This window comes from Mandrillus leucophaeus, unplaced genomic scaffold (genome assembly GCF_000951045.1).
Source record: "Mandrillus leucophaeus isolate KB7577 unplaced genomic scaffold, Mleu.le_1.0 Scaffold318, whole genome shotgun sequence".
NCBI classification, from domain to species: domain Eukaryota; kingdom Metazoa; phylum Chordata; class Mammalia; order Primates; family Cercopithecidae; genus Mandrillus; species Mandrillus leucophaeus.
In genome coordinates, this window is record NW_012103343.1 from 3,146,185 (window position 1) to 3,164,552 (window position 18,368).

Consider the following 18,368-nt stretch of genomic DNA (forward strand, 5'->3'; position numbering starts at 1 on the left):
CAAATATTTTATTTTGGCAGTTATACTTTTATAAAGTTATACTTTGATTTATTGTATGTATTATTGTTTTTTCTTCTGCAGTATCCTCTAAAATTTTCCTGAGGATATTAAGTGTAGCTGCCTTCTGATTGTTCTACTGTCTGATCAGGTGTTGATATGGATAGAAACAATTAATACAATTCCTTTTTTTTTCCTTTTGAGAAAGCAGAGTTACTGACTTTGTGAGGGGGGAAATGTATGGAGCACAAAAGCCTGTCTGTTTAAAAACTTCGTTCCTAAAACTATATAAGAATGAGCAACTTAAGTTGCCATTTATTCTAACATGGTTAACATGAGTAATAACCTCAAAAAATGTCAGAGAAACAACAGTCTGACTTTAAAGAGCACCACACTGGGAGGAGATTCCAAAATCAAAGCAAATCCATAACTTTGCTAGTAATGTATCACACATGCTTGGAAAAGTACACTTGCCAACACACTGGGAGAAAATGCTCAGTGAAAATTGATGGGTAGGAATAAATTAGTATAATCCTAACATATTGACTTGTTAAAGCAAAATGAAGACAGCTGTAAGATCTTTTCCCCCTTCCATCATACCAATGTTAGCGACTGGTAAGTTAGCAAGCCTTATAAAATGAAATATAAATAATATATCACTATTTAATTTTTGCTGTTCATTGTTCCATTATTCTTTTGCCAGACCCATTATTTGTCATTCTGTATTTTTAAAGCTAACACTGAGCCCATAGAAATTCCGTTGTATTTCCTTTCCAGTTTTCTTTGTTTACAAAGACTTTCCATACTAAGGTGCAGATGTGTTGCAGGAACAGCAAGTCATACCTGTTCATTTAAACACGTGAATGTGAATTTTTCAGTCTTCAATGGCATTTCTCTTTTGTTTTAGTTTTGACTTTGAAAGTGTGGAGAGTACTGTGGAGAGCTCGGTGGACAAATCAAAGCCCTGGAGTAGGTCCATCGAGGACCTGCACAGAGGGAGCAACCTGCCCTCACCTGTGGGCAACAGTGTCTCCCGCTCTGGAAGACATTCTGCACTGCGGTGAGTTCGTTTAATCAGGAGGCAACTTTGGCAGGGTGCACTGGGACAACAGGGTCCTACTTCTTTTGATGATTCTGGGCACTGTATCTCATAAATTGCCACAGAGCGCTTTCATTTACAATGACTCTAAATGAAAGTTTCTTTAGGAGTTCATGGGCTCTTTCCTTGGGTGATGTTTGATAACTTTAAATAGCTTCTGGAAACACCATACCTTGATTCAGCACAAAAGGTGAGAAAATTCTGCTGCCAAGTGATACAACGGGGTAGTCTCATAGGCAGATAAGGTTTTGATACCAGGGAAATGTTGACATCCTGGTGGAGGTACTGTTTCCAGGGTAGAGGCAGCACTTAGCGATCTGGGGATCTAAAGAGCCCCTTGTTACCCTTTGTCCTTCTGCTCTCTTTCATGTCTCCAGCGGTAGCTCAGGGTGTGTGCTCTGGGGTAGCCATAGGTACAGAATGCCATAGTAATCATTTGTATTGGTGAGATGCCATGAAGCAGTGTTCCTTTGATTAGGTATGCTTCAGTTGTCAACCTTTTTTTTTTTTTTTAGATGGAATCTCACTCTTGTTATCCAGGCTGGAGTGCAGTGGCACAGTCTTGGCTCACGGCAACCTCCACCTCCCGGGCTCAAGCAATTCTTCTGCCTCAGCCTCCCAAGTAGCTGGGGTTACAGGCACCTGCCACCACACCCAGCTAATTTTTTTTTTTTTTTTTTTTTGGTGTAGTTTTAGTGGAGACAGAATTTCACCATGTTGGCCAGGCTGGTCTCGAACTCCTGACCTCACATGATCTGCCTGCCTTGACCTCCCAAAGTGCTGGGATTACAGGTGTGAGCCACTGTGCCCGGCCAGTTGTCAACCTTATATTTCTTCCTAAGTATTCCCTTTCTCATCTCTCCTGGCTAAAATAGTACCATGCTAAGGGAAGATTGGTGCTGACCACCTATACCAGTAATGGGTTTAATGTTGCTGAGGTTGTTCGTTCACTCATACCTACAATCATTCATTCATGGAAAAATATTTTTGTGCTTCTTATTTGTCAGGCATAACACTTAGAACAAATTGTATATTGGTGGATAAATCAAACTCCTGCCTGTCAGGACAGAGATATCATCTAGAACAAGTTTGTAAAGGTTTTCTATAGTTCATGATTTTCACACAAAATTTTATTAATAAGACCCTCATTCCAAAATGTTGCTTACTCTTTCTTTTCATTTTTTTCTATCCTACCCCCTTACTTACTCTTTCTTGCTTAAAGTGTTTCTGTCTTATTTCAGGCATGCTCTGGTAAGAGGACGTTATTTCTCTAAGTGTTTACGATCACTCGGGTTTTCAGTCATTGTAGTAGAATCCATATGTCAAATTGCAGTCAGTGAAAATGTGGCGTTCAGACCTTTGCATTTGGTTGCCTAATTACCTCTTGTCCCTTTGACTTGGGTTTTGGTCATGGAAAGTTAAACATTTCTCTGTAATAAAGTTCAGTTCTGCTGAAGGATTTGATCTTTGAGTATGATACCGCCAATAAATCATTCAGATTTTCCTTGTTTAGAACTGGAAGAAAATGTTAATGGGTTTAGAATGAATTGATTCACTATTAAGAGCAGTGTTTCAATTCACCTCATTATATTTGCAATAGGCCAAGGGTTATGCAACCTGCTAATCTGCATCAGCTTCACATGTGGGCAGGAATATATGGGCTGCTTTGGCAGATATATAAAGAAAGGCTAATTGTCTGAAGAATTTCCTGTTCACCTTGGTACTAGAATGGAAATTTTCACCACTAGTTTAATTATTTGTAAGGAATTTAATTTACAAAGTACACTTTAATTTAGTTTTCTATCATTGGACACTTAGAAAGTATCATATATTGCCAAGCTACCACCTTAATAAGGATTCGTTTTTCTGGTTAATAATTCAGTATGCTTACTTTTTAAAGGATTTTTTCCAGTAGAGCAGAAGAATCGGGAAAATTTGGGAAACTTCCCAGGTTCAAAGAGGGATGTAACCCTGGATGCTGAAGGTCAAGGGACATCCAAGGCCAGCCTGTTCTGCTTCACAGTTTTGGTTCAAGTTGGATCTTGCTGGAATTAATTTCACATTGGAAAGTCAGACCAAAAGCATGGAGATAGGGAATTGTATCTGGAAAAAAGCAGGAATTATACATGTGCTGTTTCTGGTTGGCAGGTGTGCTTGAAGATGACCAGCTAAGAAACCAATGCCACATTCTTCTCTTTTGTGTTTTAATGTTTCAAGCTCAAGAACAGAACATTGAAATTTCCTTTGATTCTGCTGTATGGTTTCTAGTAGCTCAAGAAAGCCGACAAGGCAGTAACTTTCATGCCACTTAAGGACTTGACGCTTAGATTTTTGTTTTGTTTTTTGAACAATGTATATCAATAGTTTTCTAGCTCTTGTGGTTTGTGGATTTATGTCTGGATTCTAATTCTGTATTTGGTCATTGGATATAGCATCTGTGACATAAAAACAACAATCAGAAGTACAGGCATATGGTCCATGTTGCTTTTCATGTACCCAAAGATTGTTTACATTTTTTTCTCTTCCTCCTCCTCTCCCCTTTCTCTCTCTTCTGCACACACTGCCTTCACTTTTGGCTTTCTTTTTATCATCCTCCCTTTTCTTTCTACCACCTCATTTCTGATTTTCTTCTCCTCTTCCACTTTGTCCTTTCTCGTCCTGCTGTCTCCTCCTCCTCTGGTTTCACTAATCTCTTATGCCACCACCAGATTGGTTTCTCTGCCTGAGTATTTTCAGTTCCATTGCCATTACAGCTGCTTCTCCCCTCTTGCCTCTGGAGCAGCTTCAATATACACACTGATGATGAGGCTTCAAACCGGAAAATCTCGTAAGTCACAGGTGAAAACGACATCCAAGCGAGCTCACAGGGCATGGTGGCAGGGCGTTCCGACTGCTCTCCATGATATAATATGATAACCTTGTGGCTTTGTGCCGACATGCCGTACTAGAATAAAGCCTGCTGCCTTTTCAACTTTGATACACTCTGTTATCATATTATGATTCCTTATTTTTAGAATTTGAACCTTTACAGTATCTTGCATTTTAATAGCACAGGTTGGTTTTTTGTTTTTTTTCTTTGAAAAAGAAAAAATATATAAATTCATGCTCTATGAAGATGATTTATTCTGGTAGCTTTGTTTAATTAGTATATGTCTTCTGTACCCAAATGCAGATTTTAGTTCCTTCTTTTTAATCTCCCGATAATAAGACAGATATAGTAATCTTATCTGATACCACTTGGCAAAAGGATTGGTTAATCTTGGAAGAAAAAAAATGAGATTTCAGGAAATTTAAAACACGTTGTAAATGGGCATGATTAAAGAAAAAATGAAAAACACTGTGTTCAGCTGGGCACAGTGGTTCACGCCTGTAATCCCAGCACTTTGGGAGGCCAAGGTGGGAGGATCACTTGAGGTCAGAAGTTTGAGACCAGCCTGGCCAACATGGTGAAACTCTGTCTGTACTAAAAATACAAACAACAACAACAAAAACTAGCTGGGTGGGGTGGTGCACACCAGTAATCCCAGCTACTTGAGAGGCTGAGGCATGAGAATCGCTTGAACCTGGGAGGCAGAGGTTGAGTGAGCTGAGATCATGCCACTGCACTCCAGCCTGGGCGACAGAGCAAGACTCAATCTCAAGAAAAAAAAGAAAAACACTGCGTTCTAAAATACAAGTTTTTTTTTTGTTGTTTTTTTGTTTTTACCAAATTCTAATGTTGACATACCTTTTCCTCCTTGTAGTCATACTTTACTTTTTAATTATTCAAAATTGATTGTTAAACATTTTATGTCATAACATACCCCCTGAGTCATATCAGCTATTGGATTCTGTATTACCATGTATTTGTCAGGCTAGAGGGAAACTATTGTTATTGATGCAGTGGAGACCTGGTTTATATTGTCTCCTAAAATGAGAATGTGGTGTGCCTTCAGTTAAGACAGGTTTCTGTCAGCGTGGCTACAGAGCTTACTAAATTTAACAATGCTGTATAGGGACATAGGTGCACATCAGATCTGTGAGGACAAAGGCTGTGTTATTTCAGATGCAAGAGAAAATACTTTCTGATTTTTAAGGAGGTCCAAATTAATGCTATTAACTCGAGTAAGAAATGACATAGTAAGTAAATGAGTTTTTAAAGAAAGAGGTGGAGTGCTAACTCAGGGTTTGGAGGAAGGGACAAATTTAAACTGGACTTTAGGCAATGTCCAGAGTTGGTCCTCAGGGTAAAGAAAGGTTGCTGCAGGTGGAGGGGAAGTGAAAGAACATGAGTTGAGCACAGCCCTATATAAAGATAAGGAGTGCTAGGGAAAGAGGGAAGAACCTGTCCTTTCAGGAACAGGTGCTTTATGATGGAGGTGGAGAGCTGTCCAGTGGAGAGACAGAGTCATGAGACAGGAACCAAGATTCACCGTTGCTATTGATCCTTGTAACCAAGGATGATAATTTCAAAACAATTATATAATCCTGCTCATTTCTTCCTTAAAAATTTTTTGTCTTCTTTTACTTTTCTGAATACGCCCATAGTTTACGTATTCCCATTGCAATGTTTTATTTTCAAATATCTTTTCTTTAAAAACAACACCAAGATCCACATTGCCTTTAATATACTTAACTACCATTAGTATTTCTTCTACACTCCTCCAGAGCAAGAGTTTGTTTTTCTTAAGAGCAATAATTGTTTTTCTTATGATGATGACGATGGCGATGATTTTTTGAGACAGGATCTTGTTCTGTTGCCCAGACTGAAGTGTAGTGGCACAATCATAGCTCACTACAGCCTCAACCTCCTGGGCTCAAGAAATCTTCCCCCTTCAGCAACCCAAGTAGCTGGGCCTACAGGTGTGTGCCACCATGCCTGGCTAATTTTTAATTTTTTCTGTGGAGATATGATCTCACTATGTTGCCCAGGCCTTTCTCAAACTCCTGGTCTCAAACAGTCCTCCTGCTCAGCTTCTCAAAGTGCTGGGATTACAGGCGTGAGCCACCATGCCTAGGCAAGATAATTACTTTAATGGAATGGCATTTCGTGAATAGTCCTTATCTGAATATTTGCCACTAGTGTACTTAGTGGATTTACGTGAAGAGATGAAGAATTCAAATGTAGGTCCTTGTTTATGTATTTTTAACACTGCAATCCCATTCCTGGCGATGGTTTTCATAGAAGTAATTCTTACAAGTATTTTTCAGTAGTACAAAGATATAGATAGCATTGATGTAATTTTTATTGGTGAGAAAGGCTTTCCTTAAATGTCCGCTGTGTGGCAGCCACTGTACTAAGGGCCTCAGGGGATTTGCTGATCACAATGTACTGCCTCTGTGAGATTGCTGCTGTTACCACCTGTGAGGAAACTGGGGCCTGAAGTGGTAGTTAAACAACTTGCCTTGGGTCGAACAGTAAGTGAAGGAGGCAAGATTTGAATTGAAGTGGCTTATCAAGGATTGGAGGAAACACTGAAGAGGCCTCAGCAAATTCTTGTAGCTGTGGTCCAGTGCCTTCACGGGCAAGATTGATTATGGACTTAGTATGTAAAGGGTGCCTTGCCAAGGGTTAAGGAGACAGAAAGATATATTAAATAATATATTTGTATATGATTTGTGGCTGACAAGGGACTTAAGTATACATATGTTTGTGTGTACACATGCGTGTGTACATGAGCATATATGTGAAATGTCGTGTGAGTGTAACACACTCTAACAATACGGAAATGTGGAGGTGAGAGTAAACAGCAGAACCTGGGGAGTGATTTATGAGACTTGGTGTGGATGTGAAATAACACTGAGTAAGACCTGGAGGAGTGGCTGGGAAAAGGGAGAAGTCAGGAGAGTGGTCTGAGCAAGGTTCAGTGGTAAGACTGCGTGCTTCCTTTAGGAGATAATGAAGAGATGAGCCTGGCTGCAAGTCGTTAGAGCCAGTTTATGTACTATTCTGAAGGTTAGTCTGTGAAATCATCACTGCAGCTCATTGGCAGTGATTTTGTAGGTTTTGGAAAAGGGGATAATATGGGAAGAACATAGAAATATGTCCATTTAAAGGTCACAGGAGTGAGATGGTTTCCTTGGACGCATTTTACATAGGGCTATGTCCTGATTCATTAGCCCCCCAGTAGCAAATGCCTTTGACAAATATAATATAATGAAAAATCAGAAAAATCAGGCTAATAATGACTCTCCATTCACATGATGGGTCGCCAGCCTCCCCTTTCATTTGCTCCGTTCAAAAAGTATGCACTGAAACCTTTGATTAGAAGCTCTGATCTAGCTCTTATCTGGTCCTCTAATGAGACATATAGACAGCATTTCAATGCCTGATTTAAAAGTTCATGAGGGGCCGGGCACGTTGGCTTACGCCTGTAATCCCAGCACTTTGGGAGACCGAGGCGGATGGATCACAAGGTCAGGAGATTGAGACCATCCTAGCTAACACAGTGAAATCCTGTCCTTACTAAAAATACAAAAAATTAGCCGGGCGTGGTGGCGGGCGCCTGTAGTCCTAGCAACTCGGGAGGCTGAGGCAGGAGAATGGCGTGAACCCAGGGGGCAGAGCTTGCAGTGAGCTGAGATTGCTCCACTGCACTCCAGCCTGGGCAACAGAGTGAGACGCCGTCTCAAAACAAAACAAAAAAAGTTCACGAGGATTTTTGTTTACTTTTTTCTTTCTTTCCCTCTGTCTCTTCTTGATCTCTCTTCGTCTCCTTTGAATTATCTGAATTCGACTGTTTCAGCTCTATTTCTTTTGGCTGTAGAGACAGTCAGAAAAATGCCTGGCTCCTTTTTTTAGCATCGTATATTTTATGAGTTTAATTGATAGAAAAAATATGCCCAAGTGATGTCATGTCTGAAGGGTAAGAAAGAGGAAACCTAAAACCCCAACTCTTGGTTAAAGTTCTATTAGCCCAGACCTTGGAACCATAAAAGACTGGTACAATTCTGCCAAATTCTGTAACATACCTCATTGGTGTTGCATTTCAGTGGGTTGAACCCTTACATCAGCTTCCAAGGGAGTTCTATACTATTCTTTATTTATAGGTAGATATTAGTTTGAGATCTGAATAGTGTGACAGACTGCATTTTGCTTACAAAAATGCTTTTTGTAACAGAGAAAATACACCTTTTCTTTTACTTGTTCCCATTAGGGCTTAGATATTATGAATCTTACAAATGTTGGCATGGAAGCTCCATAGAAGGCTTGTGGAAAACCTTCTTGCTAGACTCCCAGAAAGCCTGATTAGTTCAATTCAGGAAACATTCTTTCAGGGTTCTGTGGTATTATGCAGTCTGGGTATTGAAGCTCAGGGAGAAAGACAGACATGTACACAACTCACATACTAGAATAAGTCTAAATGTCTAGAAATATGTGTATATTGTTGAGACAATAGATGGGTGATCACAGTTACTTCAGGACATTACTGGGCGAGCAACGGCTTCCATTTTGGTGGGTTTTTTTTTTTTTTTTTTTTTTGTGACAGAGTCTCACTGTGTCACCCAGGCTGGGATGTAGTGGCGTGATCTCGGCTCACTGCAACCTCCGCCTCCCAGATTCAAGCAATTCTCTTGCCTCACCCTCCCAAGTAGCTAGGATTACAAGCGCTCACTACCACACCCAGCCAATTTTTGTATTTTTAGTAGAGTGGGGTTTCACCATGTTGGCCAGGGTGGTCTTGAACTCTTGGCCTCCCAAAGTGCTGGGATTACAGGCGAGAACCACCACACCTGGCCCATTTTGGTGTTTTCTAAGTGCTTGATACTTTACTTGTATTAGACTCTTCTCACGCTGCTATAAGGACATACCCGAGACCAGGTAATTTATAAAGGAAAGAGGCTTAATTGACTCACATCTCAGCATGGCTCTGGAGGCCTCAGGAAACTTACAATCCTAGTGGAAGCGGAAGCAAACATGTCCTTCACATGGCGACAACAAGAAGTACTGAGCAAAGAGAGAAATGCCCCTTATGAAACCATCAGATCTCATGAGAACTCAGTATCATGAGAACAGCATGGAGGTAACCACCCCCAGGATTCAATTACCTCCTACTGGGTCCCTCCCATGACACATGGGGGTTATGGGAACTACGATTCAGAGTGTGATTTGGGTACAGACACAGCCAAACCATATCGTTACAGATATAAATCTCTGAGTAAATCCAGTGTTTGATTTCTTCTAGCTTTTTAGCTTATGAGTGGAGGTCTTTCTCCTCCACTCCAAAATTTTCACTGACACACCACTTAGTACTTATGTTTACCGCCCATTGTTATTATTTTTAAGAATGTACTACTTTATATTTTTAAACATGAAGGACTAGCTCAAAATTTTGTAGCTCTCCCCCACTCCTTTTTTTTTTTTTTTTGACTGTTTTGTGATGAGTAATGGTTTAAGGTCAGCAAAACATGACTTTAACGAGAACACTAACTAGCTTTATATATAATTCAGCCTATGAACAGGTATCTGGCAAGAGAAATTCCTGATCTGTGGTTCGGCAGATCCATGAGAGCTGCTTCTCCGGGTTTTCTTTGCTGGCCTTGCTTTCTTTTTGCCCTCCTGTCAAAAATTCAGGTTTCGCTTGGTGGTTGGAGCTCACTAACAAAAATAGCTTCTTTCCCTGTAGCGCCTGCTGCTGGTGCTGTGCAGGTTGAGGTGTTTCATTTGTCCTCCTTGATAGATTCATTGTTGAGCATTAAGTAGGTGGCTGGGTGCAGTTGTCACCTTAGTACTAAATAGGAAATGTTCTGTGTAGGTTTCTTAAAAAACATTTGCTTAGCCGGGTGTGGTGGCGCCGCCGCCTGTGGTCTTAGCTTCTTGGGGGGCTGAGGCAGGAGGATCACTTGAACATGGGGGGTCCAGGCTGCAATGTGCCAAGATCATGCCACTGCACTTCAGCCTAGGTGACAAAGTGAGACCCTGTCTCAAAAAAACAAACAAACAAACAAAAAGGAAATTAAAAAAAAAAAAAAAAGATACTTGCGCCTGGGTGTGGTGGCTCACATCTGTAATCCCAGCACTTTGGGAGGCCAAGGCAGGCAGCTCACTTGGGGCCAGGAGTTCGCGACCAGCCTGGCCAACATGGTGAAACCCCATCTCTACTAAAACTACAAAAAAATTAGCTGGGCGTGGTGCACATGCCTGTAATCTCAGCTACTTGGAAGGCTGAGGCAGGAGAATTGGTTGAACCCAGGAGACAGAGGTTGCAGTGAGCCAAGATCGCGTCATTGCGCTCCAGCTTGGGCAACAGAGTGAGACTCTGTCTCCAAAAAAAAAAAAAAAAAATTTGTAAAATTGCTTAGTTTTTTAATGTCTACCACTCATACTAGCATTGACTTACAACTTTTTCTTTTATTAATATTTTATGTACGTATAACTATTGGTACTTGCTGAGATATGCATAACACTAATACAAGGGTTTGGAGTAATTTGGTTATGATCTTAAGTCAGTTTTGTAATCTATAATCTGCTTCTTTCTGCATTCACAGAGCTTTGTGAATTCTAACTGGCAACTCTTCCAAGACAGAATCTCATCTTTGAATGCTAGGGTAACATTTAGAGTTTTAGTTCTGTGGAAAATTAGCAGGCAGCTCTGTAAGTTGATGTAGGAGAGGGCCTGGGAAATTTGGTGCTGTTAGTTTCCCTACAAAATCAGCCCTAGATATCCCTTCCCCATTGTATTTTTCTACAAATGGCAGGAGCTCCAAAAATTAGACTCAGCTATTTTCTGCCTCTGGGAAGACCTTCTTTTGTGTACAGGCATCCAGGGCCCCAAAGGCTCTGCTTGCCAGCCTGGGAGAAGAAAGGCTATCAGGATGGCATTTAGATAATCAGCCTCAGTGGTCCAGGAAGTGGGTCACAACTTCTCCATATTTCATTTCCTGTTTTTCTCTTTGGAATCTGAGGGAGTCCTCTCCAATCCTCACATCTCAGGGAACCTCCCCCAAGTCACCAGAGGGACCTGATTGTTCCGGCACCTTCTTAGACCGATTCCCATCAACTTGAAAGTTACGCTTCAGAATGAATAGGTTGGACAGGATATGGTCTCCAAATGTCTGTTATGGAAGGGGCTGGTGAAATGGTTGAATTAAGGCCCTCTGAAAATGTTCTCATCCATAAAAGTGATAAGAAAACTGGCAAAATTACTGGAATAAACTTTTTCAGAACTCTAGAAATTAAAGTCTTGCAGTAACCCGGGGAGCATCTATTCAAGAAACGGGACTGATTCTCAGAGCAGGAAGGTTTGTGGCATTTTAACTTGTTCTTATTCCCATCCCTCCCTCTCCAGTTCCACAGTAGCCTTGAAAACCAGTCGCTGCAATCACAGTGAAAACCAGCAGCCTGGCAGCCTCTGGCAGGGGCAGGATGGAGTTGGAGTATCTTCAAAGCACCTCTCCCTCCTCCTCTTCTTCCTTCTCCTCTCCTGCCTCTCCCTCCTCTGAGATTTGAGAACTACTGGTGGAGAGGAGGGCCCAGGGGAGTACATTGCTGCTGAAACTGATGTCAAATTTTGGTTTAGGGAACATGCACCATTAGCTGTTGACAGAGTCTGGGATCATGCAAGATGTATTACATAGGACAGGACTAAATAAAGCTCATGTGCCCCAATTATCCATGGGAGTCCATGGAGAAACTGATGCTGCCTCTCACTGGAGCTTTTGAAGAGTACACAGTGAATTGGAGGGACACTATCCAATTTGGCTCTGCTCAAATTATGTGAAGTTTCATAATAGCTTCAGGAAGAAAATATTATAGTAACCGGTTTCACTTTATGTACTTCTGTGACAGAACACATGCCAAGGGTGTTAGTTTACCACGGAGGTACTTATGCCTCCTACTGAGTCACTGGCTTAATCCCTGCAAAGCTCAGGCCTTTGTAGAAAGTTTATTCAAATAGGTAAACTAGGGTGATCAGTGTTTGGAAAACGAAGAAAGTTTAGCCTAGAGGGCTGTGGCAAAGAACCGGATGCAGGCTGCCTTATCCTCTCTTTCAAAGATAGTATATTGAATTGATTTATTTGTGTTAAGATGATTACGCAACAGCATCATGTACATACATTATTATATAGTTATAACTAGTTTCATTTTGAGCAGTTTGAATGTTAATTGGTAACGGAATACTTCTGTGATTTTTTTTTTAACCTTACTTAAGTGAATCAGTGTGACTCATATATTTGTAGAGTTTTGGGGCACTAATCAGTTAGCCTCATCTTTTTTCCTGTGGAAACTGTTCATCACTGAATTCAGCCTTATTGACATCTAGGTAGACATTTGCAATACCAGATAGTAAGATTTTCAAAACTGAGTTTTTCTAATGATATTTAGTTCTGCAGTCCTGTGTATTGTGGGAGGGATTTGGCTTTATCACAGAAATCTGCAAATTTGCTTTATCGGGTAGATCAGGACCAGCTCTCCATCTAAAAAGGCCTTCTAGGAGACATCCTACAGGGTGATTGAGGAAGAACGTGATGATCCCCTTATCTAGTTAGCCCTCTCTCTTAAGGCAGACCTAAACCTAGACCATCTCAGTAATGTTTAGCATAAACAATAGGTACTTACTAAAGACAACTTTGGGGCTTAAAAGAGAGATTTGGTTTGATTTCCTGTGGCTGGTGGCGAGAACCAGAGGCCATTTCCTCTAGATTGCTTACCTTGTCTAGGTGTTCTTGTTGTGGTAAAGTGGCCAATAACTTGTAAGTCCTAATTCCGTTGCTGTTTTAGGGTCAGTAAAGCCATCTCAGGGAAGTGGTTATTAGATAGTGTGAGCTTCTGCCGGACGCAGTGGCTCATGCTTGTAATCTCAGCACTTTGGGAAGCCAGGAATTCGATACCCACCTGGGCAACAGAGCAAGACCCTGTCTCTTAAAAAAAAAAAAAATTTTTTTTTTTTTTACATTAGCTGAGCGTTGTCTCTTGAGCCCAGGAATTTGAGGCTGCAGGGAGCTGTGATCATGCTACTGCACTTCAGTCTGAGTGACAGAGTGAGACCCTTGTCTCCAAAAAATACATGGTATCAACATCATGCATTGGAGCTGAATTCAAAACCTGTTTTTTATTTTTGTGTTTTTTGTTTTGTTTTGTTTTTTTTAAAATAGTCATTTGCTCACATGGTAATTAAAGCAAAGAAACCAAATATCCAGTTACAAAAATCGTCAGATTCCATAAAATGTGTGTGATGAAGAATTGATTAATGTACATGCTAACCCATGGCATAGTCCCTAAAATCTAGTCTTGTATGTTTAAGATCATCCTAAGTTGAGTCCTTTGAAAGAATATTTTCAGAGGAAAAGAATTATGACATTTCTCAGGGTGCGTTTATTTAATGAGAGGAAGTCCTTTTTAAAATGTTTCGAAAATATAGAGCAAAATTTCCTATTAAGTCAAAAAACATCCTCACTTTCCTAATAAGTGTGATATATAGAATAAAGATTTAAAAAGAGAAACTTGCTTACCAAAGTATTGGCCACCGTATTCTATAAGAGATGCCTATATGCTGCTGTTTTTGACAAACTAAGACTTAATTCTCCGTGGTGAAATAGTTATTCGGGGTGAGAAATGACACCTGTCTAGGACTGAAGCAGGAAACACTGCCAGGATGACAGGATGTGAACATTTGATCAGGAACTAGCCAGCACAGACAGCTGTAGGCGGTAGCTTTTCGCATGGTCACCCAGCAGATTGTTGATGAGTCAGGTTGATGATGAGCAACTGGTAGAAAGTGACTGTCCTAAATCGCAGTGAGGAGACTTGTGGTTTTGCCTGGTCTCATCTCATCTCTTATTTGCCATGTAGATGTAATGTCTCTGGGCTTCCGTTTTCTTAACTGTATCAAAAAAGCATTGGAGTAAATGATACCATAGCTCTTCAGCTGTCAGTGCTATGATTTTGTTGTTGCTGTTGTTGGCCATGATGGTGGTTTTTAAATTTATAATGTTATTATTTTAGACATACAAGTTCAGATACTACCTTTTATTACTACTCTGTTTTTATATAAACAAACAATTGGAGAAAATAATTTTTAAACCAAATACCATACATTTTAGAAAAAAGTTTAGCTCTATTGTTTTTGAGCATAGAATATAACTAATAAACAAGTTTCTCATTGTTTTTATTGACATTTATATATTGTGTATTTTCTGAAGTCCTTAAATGTTAATAAGTATGTATGTGATACGTCATATTAAATATATTTTAAATGTTGATCCAGAAAAATATATTTGAGATTAGCTATCTACTGCAACAAATAGAAGCGCTTTGTGTTAATGTTCAGGAAGTAGAATATTATTCTAATTAATTTTGTTGCTTTCTACACTCCAGAAAATAATGACAGGGACATTTTGGCTTCTTAGAAAGAGACTGTTGCAATATAGATCAAGAACTGGATCAATAAATAAAAAGAAAGAATGTGCTACATTACACCTCTTAAGAAACACAAATAAGGCTGGGCGCGGTGGCTCACACCTGTAACCCCAGCACTTAGGGAGGCCAAGGTGGGTGGATCACGAGATCAAGAGATCGAGAGCATCCTGGCCAACATGGTGAAACCCCATCTCTACTAAAAATACAAAAATTAGCGGGGCATGGTGGCACGCATCTGTAGTCCCAGCTACAGGGACTACAGAGGCTGAGGCAGGAGAATCGCTTGAACCCAGGAGGTGGAGGTTGCAGTGAGCTGAGATCGTGCCACTGCACGCCAGCCTGGTGACAGAGCGAGACTCTGTCTCCAAAAAAAAAAAAAAAAGGAACAAATAAATGCGTAAGGTTGGTCTACTTGCTGGAATAATGAAAATGTATTAATATTTCGAAGCGATGCAGAAATATGGCACGGTAGAGAATAACCTCTCCCATTTTCTGTAGAGACTGGTTTTCGTTAGTCAGTGTATCTTCTCGATCATTGCTGCATATGAATATTAAATTACATTGTTTGTTTGTAACCATTTAAATTATATTAATTGTTAAGTTACAAAAGGCAGTTGATTCCATTGAAATTACTCTTTCTTTTTAAAACTTAATCTTAGATTACTTTGTTTTACACTGGAAGCTATTGCTATCAACTAAAAATGAAAACTCTTTCTAATAATCAGTCATGTACTTAACAAGTGATTCCATTAAAGAAATATAAGACTGAGGTTAAAATAAAAACGATAGAGGAAGGGGAAGAACTTCAGATGTAGATTAAGAAGATGATAAATGTTTGGGTCACAGTGGCTGTGTGGTTATTTTTTAAAGTTGTGCTAGTCTCTGAGACCTCCAAAAAGTGTGTTAACAAGCATACCAAAGATGGGCTTATGGCAAAGTGACACATTATAAAGCTGTATTTTAGAGGTTGAAATCAATCTTACCATTGTCATTTGGTGGTAGTTCTAACTTACAATCCTTGTTTTGGTACTGGTAAAGAGTAGTGTCTGTTAAGTGCATGTGCCTATGCTAAGAAAGTAACCTATTGTTTTATAGAAGTTTCTCTTTTTGTTTGTAGATATAATACCTTGCCAAGCAGAAGAACTCTGAAAAATTCAAGATTAGTGAGTAAGAAAGATGATGTACATGTCTGTATCATGTGTTTACGTGCCATCATGAATTATCAGGTATGTTGGAGCTTCTGGTTCTTTTAAAAAAATAAAACCTGAATTAATCAGACTCAGAAATCACTGCTGGGTGCAATGTACACTACTTGGGTGATGGGTAAAATAAAAGGCCAGACTTCATCATTATGCAGTTTATCTCTGTTACCAGAAGCTACTTGTACCCCTAAAGCTGTTGAAATTTTTTTAAAAAAGAAGAAAAACCAAACAACAAAAACAGACTCAGATTTTGTTCTTGTTGGTTTCTTTGTATTATTTCTATTTGAAGTAAATGCCAGGATTTAATGAGATTCTATTAAAAAAGAAAGGCCTGGTTCATCCTAATGCTCAAGATTTAATTTATTGCCCTCATATTTTAATAAATATATATAATTTGCAATGTATTTAAAGGAAAGGTGTTTTCCTCCTGTAGTGATAAACTTACTAGATTGCTTGGTGAATGTTTGTGACCATTAAAGATTGAATAAGCTGCTGTTGCGGGTAATAATGAAACAACTCTAGAACACCAGGAGTGGATAGACACAGTGGTTCTCAAAGGTTTATGTGGCGAACAGGTGAGAAGTTACAATTATTGGCAGTTGGACTCAGTGGTTCCTAATCTTTATAAGAAGCACCTGGAAGATTGTTGCAACTACAGATTCTTCCTTTGGGTAATTGTGATGCAGGTTGACCCCACTAAGGTGCTGCGTTGAATTTAATAAGGGAAACATGCATTTATTCTTTCAGTACTTTTATGAGCTTTGCCAGACAGCCCCTGTTCCACATAGGCACTGAGAATATAGAACTGAATAAATTTGTAGCCCAGGGAACTTACTTTCCAGGGAGGGGAGACAGATGACCAACAAATAAATTGGTAAAATGTGTATGTTCCAGATAATAATGATGAAATGAAAGCTAATGCTTACATGGTACACTTTTCAGGTCTAGTGCTTTTAAACCTCTTAAGTCATGTAAATAGCCCTGTGAGATCAATAATATTTTTCTCCACATTTTACTGATGAAGCTGCGACACAGAGAAGTTTAGTAATTTGTCTAAAGTCACATAGATAGTAAGTAGTGGGGTCAGGATTTGGACCCAGGAAGGCTTTGAACCCAGAGAACCATTACTAAGTACTGTAGAAAAAATAGGAAATAGGAACTGTTGAAAATGTATGTGAGTTTTAAATAGGCCAGCCAGGGAAGGGTCACTGAGAGGGTAACATCTAGTAAAACTTGAATGAGGGAGCAAAGGGAGGGATATTAGGGAAAGAAGATTCTAGGCAGAGAGAAGGGCAAGTGCAGAGACACAGAGGCAGGAATGTCTGATTTGCCCAAGTCACAGAAAGGAGGCTTGGCAGGATCAGAATGAGTAAGAGGGAGAACAATACAAGATGTAGTCAGGTGTCATCTGTTTGATTATGTAGAACTTTAGAGGCCGCTGAGAGGACATTGACTTCACTATGAGAGGAAAGCTGTTGAATGGTTATAAGGGCATAATCTGACACTTGCATTTAACATGAGACCACTCTGGCTTCTGTGTTTAGATTTGACTCTGGCCAGGCAAAGGCAAGAGGGAGTAGACCATTTAGGAGGCCCTTAGCAGTCATTTAGGTGAGCTTTGATGGTCATATGGACTAGGATCATAGGAGTGGAGATGATGAGAGGTGATCTGATTCTGGTTTTATTTCGATGCTAAAGGCAATAGCATTAGGTATGAGGGAGAAAGCGAGTAGAGGCTGGTACCAGGGCTTTTGTCTTGGGCACCTGTGAGATAGAGTTGCCATCTAAAAGATGGGAAGACTGCAGGATAGACGGATTTGAGGGAGATCATTAGGAATTCTGTTTCGGGGATTTTAACTTTGAGATGCCCGTTAGACATTCAAATAGTGATCTTAGGTGGGTGGTTGGATATGCCAGTCTGGATTTCAAGGCAGTGGTCTGGGCTGGAGATAGTAATTAGCATATAAATGGCATAGGAAGCCAGGAGGGTGAATGAGATCAGTAGGGGTAGACTGAGAAGTAAAGAAGTCCAAAATATGAACTCTAGGACTCTGTTTGAATGTCAGAGAGATGAAGAAAAGCTGGCTAGAGAGCCTGAAAAATAGCCAAGGAGTTAGGAGCCAAGTGAAGGATGTGTTTCAAGGAGAAGGGAGTGGAGTATTCAACTCTGTTAGATGCTGCTAAGTCTGGTAAAATGGGGAGTGAGGATTGGCCATTGGCTTCAGCAAAGTGCAGGTCTTTGGTGATCTTGGCAGACAGTTCATTGGGATGGTGGGGGTGAAATGCTTGATTGGAGTGGTTTCAAGAATGAGCAGGAAGTGAGGATTTATACCGAGTGTCTGGAGGAGTTTTGCTGTAAAGGATAGCAGAGAAATGAGAGGCAGTGGCTGAACACAGGTTGTGGTATCAAGAGAGGTTTTTATTGTTGCTTAAGAGAATTTGCATCATGTTTTTATGCTAATGGCAATGAGTCCATCAAGAGGGAAAACTAAGGGGGAATGGAGGAATTTCTGGAACATACCATGTTCATGAGCAGATGAGAGGGAATGGGATGGAGGAAGGACTCATGGGAAGGGTTGGCCTTAGTTTGGAGCACAGAAGAGTTCCTGTTTAATAGGAGGTGAGGAGGTAAGCCACAGATCTGTGTGGGTAGATTGATGTGGTATAGGAGCTTCTAGATGTTTTTTCTGATTGCTTGTATTTTCTAAGTATAAGAGGAAATAAGATCATG

At 40.1% G+C, this 18,368-nt stretch overlaps 1 protein-coding gene across 1 annotated transcript in view; it reads left to right on the forward strand.

Annotated features, from left to right (window-relative positions):
• Positions 1–18,368, forward strand: part of FMNL2 (formin-like 2) — a 131,391-nt gene that overhangs the window by 39,649 nt on the left and 73,374 nt on the right. The window contains exons 5-6 of the mRNA XM_011987853.1: positions 905–1,057; positions 15,553–15,661. Of these exons, the coding sequence (XP_011843243.1) occupies positions 905–1,057; positions 15,553–15,661 (262 nt within the window). The remainder of the gene's footprint in view (positions 1–904; positions 1,058–15,552; positions 15,662–18,368) is intronic.